Raw genomic sequence first — 20,018 nt, 5'->3', positions numbered from 1 at the left:
AGGCTACACACCTTGACTCCTGGTCCTTTCCATCTTACTGTTTTGAGTTTCCCCATTACAATCTCCTTTAAAGCTGACTCTCTCTCCTACTTCCCGTTTGCAGTTACCTGTTCATTGCCAACAACAACAACAAAAAGCTGCTTATGGGAAGAAAAGGTTACAGACTCAAGGGGAAGCTGCATGATGGCAGAGAAACCGTGGCATAAGCAGAGGCTGAACATCACCCCCTGGCCAACATCATGTTAACCACAGCAGCAGGAGTGTACCAAACACTGGCAATGGGAAGCTGGCTATAACACCCATAAGCCTGTCCCCAACAACATACCTCTTCCGGTATGGACCCAATTCCCAAATTTCCATTCACTGGGGATCAAGCGTTCAGAACACTTGAGTTTATGTGGGATGCCTAATTCAAGCCACCACACACACTTCTGAATCTTCCCATCTCACGATTCTACCTTAATCCCACCTGCAGAGTCACTGCTGCCATGGAAAATAGTGAACAGGTTCCAAAAACTGGGATAAGGACTTCCCTTGGGGGCAGTGTTCTACCTACCAGAGCTTGGGAATCAGGCTTAAATTTCAGCATTGTCACTCCAGCATGTGTCTCTCTCTGTATGTGTTGAATTTCTACTTACCATACCCTGAACTAAGCATAAGATGTTCACTGACTAACTGTGGCCTTGCTCAATTACATAACCTCCCTGGGCCTCCATTTTTCCCCACTTGCAGAACTGCACAGATTATTGTCTGTCTTGTAGGAAATGTTGTATGTAAAGTGTTTGAGGGCATCTCTTTCCACCGAAGGAGAATTCAGGGGTGCTACATGCTGTTTTCATTGTGCCTAAATGACAATGTGAATGGAATGAAAATCTTTATAAATGTTTTATCCTTTTTAAATATTTGCAAGCAGAGAGAAGAGAGGAGAATTGGGTGCACCAGGGTCTATAGCCACTGTAAATAAATTCCACATGCATGCACCACTTCGTGCATCTGGACCTTGTGGGTATTGGGGTATTGACCCATGATTGTTAGGCATTGTAGGCAAGCACCCTAACAGCTGAGCCATCCCTTCATCCCCTAAATGTTTTCTCTTTATTCCCATGATTATCCAGTTCCTGAAATGTACATTAAGGGCCATTTCAAGTACTCTGAAAAAATACTGTGTTCAGAGATCTGCCAAATGTCAGTGACAAACTCAGGGTCTACCACTGAGCTATAGCTCCAGCCCTCTACTTTTTTTTTTTTTTTTTTTTTTTTGGTGTGTGTATACATGTGTTCATCTGTGAGCGCAGTCACAGAAAGCATGGCTCATGCATGGAGGTTACTGGACAACTGGAGGGTGCGGGTCCTTGCCTTTAAACCTCCTTTGAGGGCGGGTCCCACCTTGTTTACCCCTGCTTTGGTCAAACTCCCTGGCCTGGGAGCTTGTACCTCTACCTCCCTTTTTGCCTTAGGCATGGTTGGGATTACAAGTGCTTGCCACAGTGCCTGGCTTTTCAAGTGAGTGCTGGGATTCTGAACTCAGGTACTCATACTTGCATGGCAAGCCCTTTATCCACTGAACCAACCCTCCAGTCCCTGTTTTACAGGGTCCCCTTCTGTAGCCCAGGCTAACCTTGAACTTGCTTCAGCATCCAGAGTAGAGGGATTTACAGGCCTGTACCACTTGACTGGACCCAAACTCGGATTTAAAATCAAGGTTATTGGGCTGCAGAGATAGCTTAGTGGTTAAGGCGCTTGCCTGCAAAGCCAAAGGACCCAGGTTCAACTCCCCAGAACCCATGTAAGCCAGATGCACAAGGGTGCACATGCATCAGGAGTTTGTTTGCAATGCCTGGAGGCCCTGGTGCACCCATTCTCTCCCTCCCTCCCTCCCTGTCTCTTTTTGTATCTCTCTCTCAAAGAACTATAAATAGAATATTAAAAAAAATAAAATTAAGGTTATTTATATTACATGTAGATATTTTTTAATGTGGGTGGTGTCTGTGTGTGTTGGGGGAATAACTTTAAAAGCACAATTGATTTTTATTTTCGCTTACGTGTATTTTCTTTGTGCTAATAATGGAAGCGTGTGTAGTGGTGGTTGAAGTGGGGTTTCCTGACAAGACAGCAAGTCCCCTCTTGTAGCTTACCTGGCATTTCAAGGAACAATAATGCAAGCCAAGACATTGCTCTACTGGAAGCCAGGAGCAGCTGCAACTGGCACCTGGTGGAGACTTGGTAAAATAACTTAGTGAATTCAAGATCTACATACAAGCAAACAAGACATAGCCATAAATAAAGTACTGTGTTTTTCTAATTTTTTGAAGAGTTAAGGGGACAGCTGCAAAACAAAACACCAAATCTCACATTGAGGGGTGAGTTTAAAGTTTACTCATTCCCAGTGCACTTGCAATGCTAGCAGTTGACTTTTGGTTACGTTTCTTCAGTCCCTTACTCTGTAGTCTCAGGGTGGCCTTGAACTCAAAGCAATGCTCCTCCCTCTGCCTCCCAAGTGCTGGGATTAAAGGCATGTGCCACCAAGCCAGGCTCCCCGTTTGGTACCTTTTTTGTTGTTGTGTTGTTTTGTTTGATGTAGGACCTTACTCTATCCCAGGGGATCTGGAATTCACTATGGAGTCTCAGGGTGGCCTCGAACTCACAATGATCCTCCTACCTCTGCTTCCCAAGTGCTGGGATTAAACTCCGGCCTTCGCTATCTTATTTTCTATGAAACATAGAATCCGGGAGGGAACCCAAGGCTTCCAGTCCACACGGGCAGTATGTTAAGACTCCTTTCGGCTCAGGTCGCCTTGGGCCATCTCCGCTTCTCCCTCAGCTCCTCTTCGGCCGCCTTGGGTTTTTCCTGGGCTCCTCTTCGGCCACATTGGGCTCTCCCTCGGCTCTTCTTCGGCCGCGTTTGATCTCCCTCCGCTTCTCCCTCGGCTCCTCTTAGGCCGCGTTCGGCTCTTCTTCGACCGCGTTTGGCTCTCCCTCGGCTACTCTTCGGACTCATTCGTCTCTCCCTCGGCTCCTCTTCGGCCGCGTTCGGCTCTCCGCTTCTCCCTCGGCTCCTCTTCGGCCGCGTTCGGCTCTCCCTCGGCTACTCTTCGGACTCGTTCGTCTCTCCCTCGGCTCCTCTTCGGCCGCGTTCGGCTCTCCGCTTCTCCCTCGGCTCCTCTTCGGCCGCGTTCGGCTCTCCCTCGGCTCCTCTTCCGCCGCGTTCGGCTCTCCCTCGGCTCCTCTTCGGCCGCGCTCGGCTCTCCCTCGGCTCCTCCTCTTCGGCCGCGTTCGGCTCTCCCTCGGCTCCTCTTCGGCCGCGTTCGGCTCTCCCTCACAGCCAGCTCTCACGCTAGACTCTCTTCGGTTGCGTCCGACCAACGCTCGGCGTTTTTCGCCTGCGTTCGGCCGCAGTCCTGTAAGGGCGCCCATGCAGCCGGGGTTGCCGGCCCAGAGGAAGGCCATGGCGCCGCTGCTGGAGTACGAGAGGCAGTTGGTGCTGGAACTGCTCGACACCGACGGGCTGGTGGTGTGCGCGCGCGGACTCGGAGCGGACCGGCTCCTCTACCATTTCCTGCGGCTGCACTGCCATCCGGCCTGCCTGGTGCTGGTGCTCAACACGCAGCCGGCCGAGGAGGTGCGGCGGCGGGATGGGGGAGATGGGCGTGGGGGTCTCGCGAGCCGAAGCAGGCCTCGGCGCGAGCGAACGCGGGCCGCAGGCGGGCTGGAGGGGCCCCGGGACGTGCAGAGAAGGGAGGACATTAAATAAGGGTCCCTGGCGCGGCGCGAGGACACTCGGAAGGATGGGCCGGGTCCCCAGGGGAACGCAGGCCCTGACATTGCGAGGACACTGAATGAAAGAGGTTCTCGGAGGAAATTAATGAAGACATTTGAGAACAGGGGCGGGGGAATTGACTGGATTACCCTGCACAGGAGGGAGGCATGTCAGAATGTCTGGATAGGAATAATGGGAGAACCCCAGAGTTGAATACTAGGGGTGTTTCTAGAGACAGATCCCTTAAAGGAAACAGTGTTGCCGTTGATGGGGTGTCTGAGAGCGGTGGGCATCAACGGACAAACCTTGTGGGGAAGAGAAGGGACTGGGAAATAAGGTGAGAAAGGGAGGGGGGAAGCTAAAGATGTTGGGAGAGGTTAACTGGGGTTGAGGAGAACTGGATGACCTGGAGGAAGTGAGAGAGGACACAGCCTGGATCGACAAATCTCCGTAGTCCCCTAGTTAGACAGAGTGGCCAGGAGGAGAATGTAACTGAGAAGAATGACTATGGACTCCCTGAAGGCAGAGACCCTATTGGCTTCTCCCAGGTATTTCCTATGATTGGCATGAGTAAACTGGAAGGGTAACAGGCCTGGGACCAGCTGACATTCTGAAGTCTCCCTAGGACTGCATTAATAGTCTAAAAGACAGTGGGAAAAGGCTTCAGACGTTATCTTCTCACAGAGGATGCCTGACTGCAAATTTGAGCTTGATGGGAAGTAGTTTCTAGGTAAGAATTTAAACCAAGAAAGGGTTTAAGAGGGTTTTTGGTTTTTTTGGGTTTTTTTTTGGTTGGTGTTGTTTATGTTGATTTGGGGTAAAAAGCAGATAATGACTGAAGCGTCATTCTTTAAGCTCCAAAGCAAAGCTAAATAAAAATCCTAGTTAATAAATGGTTGGTTTATGAGTGTAAAGAAATAACTTACTTTGTATACTCATTGTTCATGGTCTCTGAGGAAGAAAGCACTTCATTTTAAATCCTTGCAAAGTATTAAAAATTGTCCTGTATTAAACAGCCTATTAATGAGTTTGATTTGCTGTAGGAGTATTTTATCAATCAGCTGAAGATAGAAGGAGTTGAACACCTCCCTCGCCGTGTGACAAATGAAATCGCAAGTAACAGTCGCTATGAAGTGTACACACAAGGTGGTATTATATTTGCAACAAGTCGAATACTTGTCGTTGATTTCTTGACTGATAGAATACCTTCAGATTTAATAACTGGTAAGAATTTGAAATCTTACTCCATGTTTAAAATGCAGACGTTTTATTTTTATCTGTCCTCTCTACTAAATGCTAAACTAGAACCTTCTCATGGGCATCCCTGAATCTTCTTGCTCAACATTATGGTGCTAACTGCTGGCCAACACCTGAAAATTTGTAGATGCTAAGTCAAAATAAAAGCTAATCTAAGAGCCCCGCCACTCTGACCTAAAATTGTGAGCTTCCCCCAGCCATCGAGCACCCAGAACACTGCATTTGTAGTATTTGCCTGTCTGTGTCAGCCTCACTCAGGAGATAGGCTTCGAAACCACAAGGGAAGACTTGCTTATCTCAGCCTAAGTAATGGGCACATAGTAGATGTGAAACATTTGTTGACTGGTGATGAGTGGACATACAGTGAACTTGTGGAGGACAAACACACTCTGAAATTTGTAAGTTTGCTCCCCACTGTGTGTCATAGTGCCCTGAACCTATGAGACAAGTTCCTACAGAAATAACAAACATGAGTGAGTGCTTTATGTGTTCATGGTGAACTAGGTGAGGAAAAGTTTCCTTATTCATTTGTAAGATTTAGCATTGTTTAAGAAAGTGGCATGGGCCTTGCAACCAGACACACCTGGCTGACATTATACTTACAAATTCCTTAATTACCCTAAACTTCACTTTTCTCATTTCTTCAGTCAAGAAAATAGTGAATTTCAGAATTTAAGGAGGTAAAATATGCCTAGTATAAGTGCCATTGCATAGTGAACTTTCAATAAATTGTAGCAAAATAAGTTTTTTTTGTAACTAGAAATCTTGTTATGTCAGAAAGTCTCTTGTGATTACTGTTTCACTGTATAAGCTTGTTTTATTTTTAAGAATTCCATTTTATTTTTATTTATTTATTTGAGAGAGAGGATGAGCATTCCAGGGCCTTCAGCTGCTACAAACAAACTCCTGATGCATGTGCCACCTTGTGCATCTGGCTCACGTGGGTCCTGGGCAATCAAACCTGAGTCCTTTAGCTTTGTAGGGCAAGAGAGTTATCCTCTAAGCCATCTCTCCAGCCCATCTTGCTGTTTTAAGTTACTCTAATGGAAAAAGGAAATTGTCTAGGAGCTACCACTAGGTGTCAATATAACTCTGACTTTGTGTCAAACCTAATTGTGCAGAGCATAGTCTTGGTCCGGGCCACCTTGAGTCTAGTTTACTGGTGGTTCCTAGTTGACAGTTCTCTTTCAGTTCTGACCACACTCTGGCCAGTAATAAAGCTGGACCTGCTACTGTGCTGGGCTGAGTGGAATATAAGTTAATTCTAGGAAGGAATGCTCTCAAAGTCTTCATTTCCCAAGGCTCTCTTAAGAGCTTTAGGACAGTCCCGGATCATGTAACCCTCTGCAAAGTAACCTCCAGCCCTAACTTGTTTCCTTGTCACCACCTTCCATTATTATCTCCACAGCCTCCAGTATGCCCCTGGTTCTTGACCTAAGCAGAGAGGAAACAATATTTACCCAGACTGTGTAAAAGAACAAGACACGAGGGTGTGCTTATTGCTAAAACCAAACTGAGCCGGTTATTTTGGGATAGAATGCAGATTTTTATTCCTGGTGACAAATTAACCAATGCTTAGCATAGTAAGGTTCCCTTGTTTGGCAGGAAGAGTGTTGAAAATAGGAAAGTGAATGTGTAGTCTGGTGACCCTAGGTTTGAACTCAACTTCCCCAGGTACCAGCTGTTTCCTTAGGCAAGTGTCTACTGCTCTCTGCCTTTTTTTCTCACCTGTAAACCAGTAGCAGGAATCATGTCTTCCATCTAAGATTATTTTTTAAGGGTAAAATAAGATAATATATGTAAAAATATTTAGCATCAAGCTGGGTATGGTGGAGGCTGAGGCAAAGAGTATCACTGAAGGTTTGAAGCCAGCCTGGACAACATAGTGAGTTCAAGTCCAGCCAGTTCTACACAGCAAGAAACCCAAAATACTACTACTAATAATAGGAAAAAAATGCAGTATAGTGTGGGATCATATGTGTGTGTGTGTGTGTGTGTGTATGTATACTAAATGTCATAAAAGCTTAAATATGTAATTTCAGCACTTGGGAAGTAAGAACAGGAAGATCAGAAGTTCAAGGTTATACTCACCTACAAAGAGGATTTGAAGCCAATCTGGCATGTATTAGAACTGTATCAAAAACAAAATAAAAGAATATGCATTTTTAGGGGTGAGGATATAGCTTAGTTGTTGACAGAGTACTTGCCTAGCATGCAAAAGATCCTGGGTTCAGTCCCTAGTGCTGCATAAACCAGGGCTGGTGGTGTACACCTATAATTCAAGTGCTCAGGAAGTTGAGACAGGAGAGTCAGAAGTTCAAAATCATCCTTGACTATGTAGCAAGTTCAAGGCCTGCCTAGGATACATGGAATTCTGTCTCAAAAAGAACAAAAGGGGTAGGAGCAAAAAGAGAACCATATATGTGTGTGTATATATACACACACATACATACACACACACACACACGCACGCGCATAGTGTCAGCGATTCAGCATTTTCCTGTCGTATAGAGTTTGAGGTTCCATTGCCAGTGTCATAAAGTATCCTATAAGACAAGCTATTTGTTTGATTTAAAAGCATGCTGAGACAGCATCACTTCCTAGGGAAAACATGGCTTTGCACATGGTGCTGGAAAGCCTTGGTCAAGTTGCTTCCCTTTCTTGGTTTTGTAACAGGAACTACATGCAAAAGGAGTAAATGAGATCACTAAGACTATGCCTGGGATATAGTATTCATTCGCCTTCCTTCCTTCTGGACTCCCAGAGCTGGGTTTAAAGGCTGTGCACCACCACACCTGGCTTAATTGTTCTTTTAAGATTGAGAGATGTCATAGCCACACAGACCATAAACATCACATGTTGCCATGGTGCAGCCTGCCTAAGGCAGGGTCATGAGTTTGAACAGGCTAAGCTATAGATTGAGACCCTATCTCTTAAAAAAAAAAAAAAAAATCTTGAGTTAAGTTTGTTCATTAAAGATTTTGTTTTAGGGACTAGAAAGATGGCTCAGTGGTTAAAATCTCACTTGCAAAAAAAGTCTGCTGGCCCAGATTGCAATTGCCAAGCCACTCACATAAGCCAGATAGAAAAAGTGGTGAAAGCATTTGGTATTTCTTAGTAGCTAAACACACACACACAACATAACACACATACATTTTATTTCAATAATTTATTCTAATGAGCTGCAGCTGGTGCCCAAATGTCTCACATTGTACTATTTTGTGTAGCCCCATCTTACTCATTTATAAAAAGAAAACTGGTAACCCATTTCACTTCTCTAGCATGCTACTCCAGGACCTTTGCTCCTTCTTTCTCTCCACCTGCACTCCTCCTGGTTTAGGTAACTCACTAGGCTCATTTTCTCATCTCCATCCTACCTTTTTATGCACATGTCACTGCAGAAGCCACCTTGTCTAAAGTCACAAACCACCACCCTCATACACAAACTTTTCTTCAAATTTGTGTTTTCTCCTTGACACTCATGAGATATTAAACATGTACTCATATTGTCTGGTTTTTGTTATTGTTGTTGTTTCTGGGGGGGTAGTTGAGGCAGGGTCTCACTTTAGCTCAGGCTGACCTGGAATTCACTATGTAGTCTCAGGGTGGTCTCACACTCACAGTGATCCTCCTACCTCTGCCTCCTGAGTGCTGGGATGAAAGGTGTGTACTACCATGCCCAGCTCTGTTTTAAGTTCTAAAAGACAAGGATTTAATCTGAACCCCAGCCCAGAATGGTGCCTGCACCTTCTCAAATTGACAGTCCAGAAAAAATGTGGTGAGTGAGTAAGCCAAAGTGAGCATGGAAATGCCCCGTCTGATCTTTAATGTTAACTCTGACCTGGCCCACAGGCATTCTCGTGTACAGAGCCCACAGGATAATTGAGTCTTGTCAGGAAGCATTCATCTTGCGTCTCTTCCGCCAGAAAAACAAGCGAGGTTTCATTAAAGCTTTCACGGATAATGCTGTTGCCTTCAATACTGGTTTTTGTCATGTGGAAAGAGTGATGAGAAACCTTTTTGTGAAGAAGCTATACCTGTGGCCAAGGTAAATAGCATTATGTGTCCATTATATGTACGTTAGTTGCACTTTGATATTATACAATATAAAGTTTACTTTCTTACCGGAAAGGCCATACTTGATGGATTGACAGGTGCCATTCAGATTCATAACACACATATCCAGATATAAAAATGTGCCTCCCATACTTGTGACTCCTCAAATTAGACAGATTCAGGAGTTATTTTTCTGGTAGCCCATCAGATCCATTCAAGGACACCCCCGTTATCCCTTATATAATCCCAGGAACTAGAGACCACACAGGCAATAGCTGTAAGAGAATGAAGACAGTATCTACCAAGAATGTCTCTTCCCCTTTAAAGATTACTCAGCAAGGAACAAAGTGTGAAGATAGTGAGGAATTTATAAACTTATGGGGAAACAACTTCAGTTTTCTAACATTTTTCCATCCTTTACTAGTATGTATGTTGATTTATAACACCTTAATATTATAGTAGTTAGTATACATTTTTAATTATGCCTTATTTCAGAGGACAATAAACTTTTCCTGAAAATGATCAAATAGTAAACTTGAGGGTCAGTGGAAATGCAATTATTTAGTATTGCTGCTAAGAACAAAAGCAGCCATGTAGCCGGGCGTGGTGGCGCACGCCTTTAATCCAAGCACTCGGGAGGCAGAGGTAGGAGGATCGCCAAGAGTTTGAGGCCACCCTGAGACTACATAGTGAATTCCAGGTCAGCCTGAGCCAGAGTGAGACCCTACCTTGAAAAACAAAAAAAAAAAAAAAAAAACAAGCAGCCATGAGCAGTGGGAATGCCCGGGGCTTGAGCAGCAGTTTGTTGGCCTGCCTTTTATTTGTGGAGATTCAATGTATTTTTATTTATTTATTTTTTAATTAGCTTTCTATCCCGCAAGTACAGGCAGTTTGGTACCATAATTAGGCTCATCCGTGACCTACTCCTTCCCCATTGACCCCTCCTTGTTGATGTAAATGGGTCGTGCATTGTGGGGTTAGCCCACAGTTATTGGTACGATAAATGTCTCTGCATATCATGACCCAACATGTGACTCTGACATTCTTTCCACCCCCTCTTCTGCAAAATTTCCCTGAGCCATGTTGGGTTCATTTTTGGTCTGCTTCAGTGATGAGGTGTCAGGAGCCTCTGGGGCTCTGGCTCTCTGATTTGATAGGCGTTGATTTTTCTCTGTGTTGGTCTCCTTCCCCCTTGTGCTGGTGTCCAGTTCATCAGGAAAACAGCGCCCTTGCTTGTTTCGCCAATTTTCCTCAGTTTCAATCGGGGCCCTTTTGAGGTATGTTGGGGCAGCTCTCTCCTTAGGATCTGCATCTATTGAAAAAGAGAAGCAGATTCTCCAGTGGAGAGTAAGTTAGCACCAGGACAAATGAGATAACCCTTACTTTTTTTATAGAGAGTTTAACAGGTGTAGGCCCTCTTGTAGCCTATGGTTGAGTTTAATATCCTACCGGCGTGTGCCACCACAACTGGCAGTGTATTCTTAAAGCATTGCATTAGGCTGGAGAAATGACATGGAGGTTAAGCGCTTGCTTGTGAAACCTAAGGACCCTGGTTTGAAGATCGATTTCTTCAGGACTCTGGTTTGAGGATCGATTCCTCAGGACCCACCCCACGTAAGCCAGATGTACAAGGTGGCACATGCTTCTGGCGTTCATTTGCAGTGCCTGGAGGCCCTGGTACACCCATTCTCTATCTATCTGCCTCTTTCTTTCTCTGTCTCTCAAAAAAAATAAATATTTTTTTAAAAATTGACCACGCCTTTACTCCCAGCACTTGTGAGGCAGAGATAGGAAAATCATCATGAGTTCAAGGCCACCCTGAGACTACATAGTGAATTCCAGGTCAGCCTGGGCTAGAATGAGACCCTATCTCGAAAAACCAAAAAAAAAAAAAAAAAAGGAAAAATTCTTTTTTAAATTTTGAGCTGGATGTGATGGCACATGCCTACCTCAAGAAACAAAACAAAAAAAGCCTTGTTGCTTTCCATTTTGTTTGCTCATTGCTGTTGAAATTCTCGAAAAGATTTGAAAGTATTGGTCTCTTTAGGTTTCACGTCGCAGTTCACTCATTCCTAGAGCAGCACAAACCTGAAGTCGTAGAAATTCATGTGTCCATGACACCCGCCATGCTTGCCATCCAGACTGCCATCCTGGACATTTTAAATGCCTGTTTAAAGGAACTGAAGTGCCACAACCCGTCGCTTGAGGTGGAAGATTTGTCTTTAGAAAATGCTATTGGAAAACCTTTTGACAAGGTACCTTTTCTTTTCTTTTTTTAAGTGTGGCTTGTCACTTTTTAAAGAATAAAAATTTAATATTTCCAGTGTTCTCTGTAGGAAGCTGCCACTGCTTTTATATTATATGAGAGGTGGTTTAAAGTAGAGCTGCTTTGGTTTACTAGAAAATATAAGTTTCAGTAAAATGTGTGGCTTGGCATATAAATGTAAGTGTGTCTGTTCCGGTTACTTAGTAAGTGAGTATCTCACATGATCAAGAGGAGGCCCTGTCATGTTTTTGCTCTGAAACGACAACCTGGGATAGCTATAGGTAGAAGAGTTGCATTGAACTTCAAAATGGTGCATGCATTTTCCATCTTTGGGGAATCAAAAATAAATTGGACAAGTTTTCAGTTCTGAGAACTGTGAAAGTTCTGTCTTAAAATTACATTATTGAAAGTAGAGGGGAAGTTCCATAATGGCAGAAGAAGCTGAGCGACTTTGTCAGGTCCAAGCAGAGAGAAAGGAACCTGAAACCACCACCAAAACCCCCAGACATTTTAAATCATATCCACATATAAGAACAGCTCACATTTTGCTTTAAAAAATTAACCTGTTATAGGTGTGTTTACAAAAGAGGCCTATGTTTGTGTCCCTGTTTGTCTAGAGCAGTCCTAGGATCAGCACATTGTCCTGGAGTGATCAATGATAGCATCAACTTTTATTTTCACATCATGAATTATGTGGTCATTTAAATACCTTGTTCTTAGTGCTGAACTGATTAGATGAGAAGCCACGTAAGGATGCTTATTTTATTCATAAGAACAAGTTGTGGGTTATCTGTTATGCTTATCAGGCCTTTTGTGTCCTGATAGTAGTGTTACTAGGCATAAAGATGGCTTAACTCCATCTAGTCATAAATATTGTAATAATGAGATATACATATACTATGTACATGGGGACAGGAGAGCAGCTCAGTAGTTGCTTGCAAAGCCTTGCCTGGGCTTGGGTTCCGTTCCTCAACCACCCAGATAAAACTTTATGCAAAAAGTAATGTAAGCATCTGGTGTTTCATTTGCAGTGGCAAGAGGCCTTGGATGCCCCCACACACGCACCTACGCGTGTGTATATGTACATGCACACAAATAAACAAGATACTGTACTTGAAAACTAAGCATACCTAAGATCCAGTGAACTGAAATTTCTAGTCACTTCCTTCGGAAATAACATCTTGGGAAATTTATTGTGATAAAATATGCACAGTGCTACATTTTACCATTTTAACCATTGTAATGTGTACAGTGGATAATCTTTATTGAAAGTATAATTTGTACTGAAATCATCTATAATGAACATAGTTAACATTATTGAGTTTTCTTCCTATTTTAGACAATTCGCCATTATCTGGACCCTTTATGGCACCAGCTTGGAGCCAAGACTAAATCCTTGGTCCAAGACTTGAAGATCCTGAGAACTTTGCTCCTTTATCTATCTCAATATGACTGTGTCACATTTCTGAATCTTCTGGAATCTCTCAGAGCAACAGAAAAGGCTTTTGGTCAAAATTCAGGTGTGACATAATAATACTAATATTCTAGGTACTGATTTGAATAAAGTATTAATGGGGAGAGTCAGGTATGGGGAGTGCTATGTTCAGCTGTGTGGTATAAATTACACCCTGTCTTCAAGATGGCACAAGGATGTAGGTTTTTACTGATAGCTAATTTTTCCTCCTACTTAACTTCTGTTCTGTGTAATAATAAATATTCATCTCCATTCCCAGAGATTTTATTTCCAGAAAAGACTGTGTATAGTACAGGCAGTCTCAAACTTAAAAATAGGTTGTGTTCTGAAAGTTGAGTACTTAGGAACTTAAAATTCATTTTCCCCAAAGAAGCAGCAAGTGACAGGTTTCATCAGCTTTACAGTTACAGACTTAAGAGGTTTATATGGAAATATTCACACAGTTGAATGCCATAATGTTTTCTACCATTATACCCTTCGCTCCCTACCCAAGACCCTTGGATTTTTTCCTGCTTCTTCAGGGCATTCTCAAGTAATAAACTACAGGGCTGAGGGTATAGCTCCGCTAGGGTGTATGAGGCTCTGGGTTCAATCCCTAGTACCACCAAAAAAAGATACAAAGACTAAATAAGCCACCATGACACGAAAGAAAAGTGTGCATTGGCTGGTAGCACACATTCCTCCCCCATCCTGCTTCATGCAGAAGCACTGGTGGTGTGACCCACAGAGCTTGGCACCATCTTTGGAAATGTCAACACAATACCTTAATATTATTCTTTGTAATGTTTTGGTATTAAATATCTGTGAAAACATCTTGGGGATCCCCACAACAGGAGTCCATGGGGCCACACTTAAAAACCACTAATATAGCCAAATAGAAACCACAGAAGTAAGAGAACGCAAGTCATGGTTGTTGCAAAACGATGGCAGGGCTGGAGAGATGGCTTAATGTTGAAGGCACTTGCTGAACCATGTCTCCAACCAAATTGATAGTTTTTACATATCAGTAAGAATACTCCTTTTATATTTGCCTGCTATTTGGAATCTTCTAACAATAGATTCCATGTATTATTTACTTACTTACATACACACATATATATGTTTAACATATGGATGGAGACTTCTGTGGTGTAACTTGGGCTGGAGTAATGGCTTACTGGTTAAGGCCCATGACTGCAAAGCCTAAGGACCCAGGTTTGATTATCCAGGTCCCATGTAAGCCAGATGCACATGGTGGCACATGCATCTGGGTTCATCTGCAGTAACTAGAGGCCCTGGCACTCCCATTCTCTCTCTCTCTCTGTCTCTCTTTTCTCTGTCTCAAATAAATAAGAAAAAAATTAAAAAACAAGATGGCAGCCAGTTGTCTATGTAGGTCATGTGACCACCAGAGACTGAAAATTAACCACTAATTTTTTTTTTTACCATTCACATTAGGTTGGCTTTTCCTTGACTCTAGCACCTCCATGTTTGTAAATGCTCGGGCAAGAGTTTATCATGTTCCAGATGCCAAAACAAGCAAAACAGGCAAAACATCTGAAATACTGGAGATTAAAGAAGGGCAAGGTATCTCATAGGCTTAAGTCTTTAATTGTGTCTTATTTAAGTTGGTGTGGAAATGCTCATCAAGTTAAAGCACAATTTAAATAGGTTTTTTAATGTTTATTTATTTATTTGTGAGAGAGGGAATGGGTACACCAAGGCCTCTAGCTACTGCAAATGAATTCCAGATGCATGTGCCACCATGTGCATCTGGCTTATGTGGGTACTGGGGATCAAACCTGGGTCATTAGGCTTTGCAGGCATGAGCCTTAACCAGTAAGCCATCACTCCAGCCCAAGTTAAAGTCTTCATCCATATGTTAAGCATATACATGTATGTATGTATGTAAGTAAATAATACATGGAATCCATTGCTAGAGGATTCCAGATAGCAGTCAAATATAAAGGGAGTATTCTTACTGATATGTAAAAACTATCAATTTGGTTGGAGACATGGTTCAGCAGTTAAGGCACTTGCCTGCAAAGCCTGAGGACCTGAGTTTGATTTCCCAGTCCTACACAAAGCCAATGCACAAGTTGGTATATGCATCTGGAGTTTGTTTACAGTGGCTTGAGGTCCTGGTGTGTCCATTCTGTCTGTCTTCTTCCCTCCCTCCCTCCCTCTTTCTCTCTGTCTCTCTTTCTTTCTTGCAAATAATAAAATATTTTAAAAGATTTTTAAGATATATAAATTTTTGGCTGGGCGTGGTGGCGCACGCCTTTAATCCCAGCACTTGGGAGGCAGAGGCAGGAGGATCGCCATGAATTTGAGGCCACCCTGAGACTACATAATGAATTCCAGGTCAGCCTGGGCTAGAGCAAGACCCTACCTAAAAAAAAAAAAATGCATGTATATATCTATATATATATATTTAACATATAAAATACCAAAGTCATTAGTATTCCAGCACTTATAAAATCTTAGTGGGATATTTTAATATCTATTTTCAGTTTCAAAGATCAAATATATGAAAAGGAGGCAACTATGGATTTTATTTGAGTATCTATCTAGTAGGTATCAAATATCATTCTTTTTTTTAAAGCATGGAGTTCATACATGTTTTCTGCTTAGTTTAAATATCTATTCAAAACTTAATTAAAGGGCTAGGAGGTGACTAAGTGGGAAGGAGTGTTTGCTAAATAAGCATGAGAACCTGAGTTCAATCCCCAGGACTCAAGTAAAAAGCCAGGTATGGCTGCACATACCTGTAATGCCAGCACTGAATGGAGCAGAGACAAGAAGATTGCTGGGGCTTCCTGGTCCTACTGTAGCCAAAACCTGGTATGTGCTCCACGTTCAGTGGAGACACATCTGAGGGGCGTAAGGCAGAAGAATGATAGAGGAGGACACCCAGCATCCTCCTCTGGTTTCCATGCACATGCTAGCACACGTAGGTGTGCTTCTTCACACACATACAACCTCACACATACTGCACCACACATATTACATATACTAAAGCATTACACTAATAATGTGGTCAAGTGCTTATAGAACTGAAAAGACTCGTTGTTAACTTACTTTGCATGTTGAGGATTGTGAGTTCATGGGGACATTATAAATAATAAACACTGTTGCTTAGTACCGACTCCTCATTGTGTGTACCTGTTCACATGTGGCATCACAGGTAACAACACAGAGTCAGCTTTTCAGTCTCCAAGCATATACCTTCTAGTGCATCGCATCACCTGTAGTAAGTAATGTTGGTTTGAGGTACATTCAATCAGACTATAAGTAGGCCTTTTCAGAGAGTCACTGCCTAGCATTGTGAAGCAAGCTCAAAGAAACATTATGTGTAGTGCTCCTAGTGTCTTTTGAGCCTTTGGAATACCGTGTGGGTAAATGCTTTCTCACAGAATGAGGTTATCTTTCCTTTCTGTACAGAAACAAAAAAGGAACTGGTCCTAGAAAACAACCCGAAATGGGAGGCGCTGACCGAAGTACTGAAAGAAATTGAAGCAGAAAATAAAGAGAGTGAAGCCCTTGGTGGCCCAGGTAGGGACAAAGGAGATGATGACTTTTTATTTGTTTGCTTAACTTTTCACTTTTAAGACACTGTGGAACTCACTGAGTAGCTGAAGATGACCTTGAACTCCTAATCCTCCTGCCTCTACCTCCCCAGGATTGGGATTATAAATTTTTGCGACCATGCCTAGCCATAAGCCTTGAAATGAGTCTTAATTTGATTCACTCTTTAAAACTAACTCACAGGCTGGAGAGATGGCTTAGTAGTTAAGACGCTTGCCTGCAAAGTCTAAGAACTTATGTTCGAATCTGCAGGTCCCACATAAGCCAGACGAGCAGTGACTCAAGTGGGCAATGTTGCACACGTGCACAAGATGATGCATGTGTCCGGAGTTCGACTGCAGCAGCTGAAGGCCTTGGTGTGACCATTCTCTCTCTCTCCCTTTCTTTCTGCCTCTTTCTCTCTCAAATAAAAAATTAAAAAGAAAATAACTCACTATTGTGTTCCTAAAATATAGGCCAAAATAAATGCCAAGGGCACACTGAGACCCTAGTGGCCACCTCTGTACTGTTGGCTTGCTGTGGTCTTTTCCAGGTTGAATCATTAATCATTGTATATTCATGAAGAGGTTGGCTTTTCAGGTCTTCTGTTTAAAGATTGGGCTAATCTCCTCTCTCTCTCTCTACATATATATATATATATATATATATATATATATATATAATATATATTTTTTTTTTTTTTTTTTTCCCCACCAGCCTTTAAGTCTGGAATCTCTGAGGAATAAGCTAATGGTTTTTCTGTTTTATACTCCATCCAAGTAGTTTCTAAAGAACTTTAAGCTATTGACTGAGCCCTGAAAAAAATGTGTAAATTTTGGATTTACTGTCTTTAGGCATGAACATGCTAGCAGAGGAGCACAGTAGACAGAGCTGGCACTGTCAACTGAAAATAAAGCCAGTCAGGAAATGCAACTAGATGTTTTAAGAATACCTGTTAATGCTTTGAACTCGTGCTAAGCAATAAAGGCAAGCAGAGGGCATGGTGGGGGAAGGAAAGGGAAGGATGACGAGAATGGCGTGAGACACATTTTTGAAAGTGCCATAATGAAACCAGTGACTTCCTATACTGGCCTAAAAATCAACTTTATAAAAAGTAAGTACTCAGTCCTTAAGTGAGTAAATACACTGGTGATGTTGCCCTGGAGCTTAAACCCAGGCTGAGGTGCTCACCTTAGAAAAAGTGAAGAACAAAGAAAGGGAAGGAGCAAAAACATTGCTTCTGCCAGTCATTGTTTACATTGGTGTGTTTCCATTTCCTTCTAGGTTTCTTACTTCACACTGTTAAGGTCATATCAGAATGGTTGTAGCTCATGTCTAGAATTCATGGGTCGAGTGGTACTGACATTTTAAAAAAGTTTTAGTGTTTGTTTGGCATTTCTTGAGACAAGGCCTCTGTCTCTTGGCTAGCCTGGAACTCACTCTGTAGATCAGGCTGGCCTTGAATTTGTGGCAGTCCTGCCTGCCTGCATCCTGTGTGCTGGGATTAGAGGCATGTGTCTCCACAGCTGACCTAACGTTCTTGAGACACATTACTACAGTGATTTCTGCATTTTTTTTTTATTTCCCTTTCACTTTGCTCACAGTGACTGGGATCTATATTTATGTGTCTGCACACATACTTTGCATCACAAATAAAACACTGTTCCTAACTTGATCAGATGTTCTCAGTGTTGGCATTTAGAAAGCTCGAGGTTTGTGCAGGTGCATTTCCTGCTCTGTCCGTTGCATTAGTTGTCTTGGCCAACTTCAGCCCTGTCCATGGTTTGTATTCACTCCTTACATGGTAAAGATACTAACATTTATCATGGTCATTAAATAACTTTTGTCTTCAGCTTTCTTAGTGCAGTCTTTATTGTTACAAAGTCAGTCTTTAGATTTAATCTCTGAGATTTCTTCCATTGCTTTTAAGCCTAGAAAGTCACCTGTGACTGGGCAAATGGTCAGTCTGTTTTCACGATTTAATATTTAACATTAGACTCTATAATCCATGTGGAACTCATTTTGGCATATAAGAGCCTCTGGAGAATGTCTAAATGATTAATTAAAAGGGGCTGGAGAAATGGCTCAGGGGGTATGAGTGCTTGCTGCCAGAGCCTGAGAACCTGAGTTTAGTCTCTCGCATGCACATTGAAAGCTGAACATGGCTGCACATACCTATAACCCAGCACTGATGGGCAGAGACAGGAGGGCTATTGGGGCTCACTAGTCAGTCAATCAAACTGAAAAAGTGTGAGCTCTGGGTTCAGTGAGAGACCCACTCAAGGACATAAGGCAGAAGAGCAGTAGAGGGGTTACCAGTATCCTCCTCTGGCCTCCACAGGTGTGTACATGGGCTCTCACATCTGCACACACACGGACACAAATGCATACACTACACAAGAAACGCTTCATTAAAGCCTCTACTGTACCATGGTGATGCTTTCCTAAGTCACAATAGTCTGGGTTCAGCTTTACTCAGATGAGTTAGTAATCCTACCGAAGAGGTGAAAGTGTGCATTGGGATTTAAGGCCCTCTTGAACTATTTGTGAATGATGTCTTCCCTTAGGAGAAGGGGCTAGGGTACCCAATGCAGAGGAGTAAGACAACAAACATGATGTCCTTTCTGGTTGTAGGTCAAGTGCTCATCTGTGCCAGTGACGACCGCACATGCTCCCAGCTGAAAGACTACCTGACCGCTGGAGCTGAAGCCTTCCTACTGCGGCTGTACAGGAAAACCTTTGAGAAGGACAGCAAAGCTGAGGAAGTGTGGATGCAACTCAGAAAGGACGACAGCTCAAAGAGGCCTGTGAAATCTCACAAAAGACCCAAAGACACCCACAACAAAGACTGGGCTTCCAACAAAGACAAGGCTCTCAAAAGGAAAAGACGAAGGCTGACTCTAACTCAGATGATGGGAAATTCCAGAGAACTGGAAGGGGAAGGGGATGTTGAGGAAGGGCAGCAGAGAGAAATAAGCAGCAGCCCAGAAAGCTGCCTTGGAGAAATAAAGCATGAAGAGTTTGATTTAAATTTGTCATCGGACGCTGCCTATGGACTCCTGAAAGATCCACTGACCATCATCCATCCACTTCTAGGTTGTAGTGATCCCTATGCCCTGACGAGGGTACTGCATGAAGTGGAACCCAGATATGTGGTTCTGTATGATGCAGAGCTCACCTTTGTCAGGCAGCTGGAAATATACAGGGCAAGTAGGCCTGGGAAACCTCTGAGGCAAGTCAGAAAATATTAACTGTCTCTCCATTAGGATTTAACAAAACTATCCCAGATGCATATTAGTTTTATCTTTACCTTTCTGTTGTTGGGACCCTGGTTAGGATTTTACCTTTTGATGAGGTGGAGAAGTTACCCAGGATGGGTGACACCAAATGTAGCTGAAAACAAGCCTAGAGGACCACTTGGTGATTTTTTTGTTCTGACTCTTTTTTTTTTTTTTTTTTTTGCTTTATGTGTTAGTTTGCAGCTTATGGCATAGTACTGGTATCTGAAAAAAATCTAGGAAATATGTAATATTCTAAATAATACTGTTAGTATTATTATGACTTGGCTAAATAATTTTAATCTTCTAAATGTCTTAGAAGTTTTAAGAAGTGACTCTAAATTACACCATCATAAAACTAAAGTATATACCAAAGTTGTTTTT

At 42.8% G+C, this 20,018-nt stretch overlaps 1 protein-coding gene across 1 annotated transcript in view; it reads left to right on the top strand.

Moving 5' to 3' along the window:
* Positions 1-3,354: 3,354 nt before the first annotated feature.
* Positions 3,355-20,018, top strand: part of Ercc4 (ERCC excision repair 4, endonuclease catalytic subunit) — a 30,942-nt gene continuing 14,278 nt past the window's right edge. Inside the window, exons 1-8 of the mRNA XM_004652274.3 lie at positions 3,355-3,619; positions 4,801-4,981; positions 8,867-9,062; positions 11,118-11,325; positions 12,676-12,856; positions 14,248-14,376; positions 16,234-16,344; positions 18,991-19,588. Coding sequence (XP_004652331.1) covers positions 3,413-3,619; positions 4,801-4,981; positions 8,867-9,062; positions 11,118-11,325; positions 12,676-12,856; positions 14,248-14,376; positions 16,234-16,344; positions 18,991-19,588 — 1,811 coding nt within the window. The 5' untranslated portion in view covers positions 3,355-3,412. The remainder of the gene's footprint in view (positions 3,620-4,800; positions 4,982-8,866; positions 9,063-11,117; positions 11,326-12,675; positions 12,857-14,247; positions 14,377-16,233; positions 16,345-18,990; positions 19,589-20,018) is intronic.

The sequence above is a fragment of the Jaculus jaculus genome, chromosome 11 (assembly GCF_020740685.1).
Source record: "Jaculus jaculus isolate mJacJac1 chromosome 11, mJacJac1.mat.Y.cur, whole genome shotgun sequence".
Taxonomy (NCBI): Eukaryota; Metazoa; Chordata; class Mammalia; order Rodentia; family Dipodidae; genus Jaculus; species Jaculus jaculus.
Note: the sequence above shows the minus strand (reverse complement) of the source record. Positions and strands in the feature narration are given on the sequence as shown.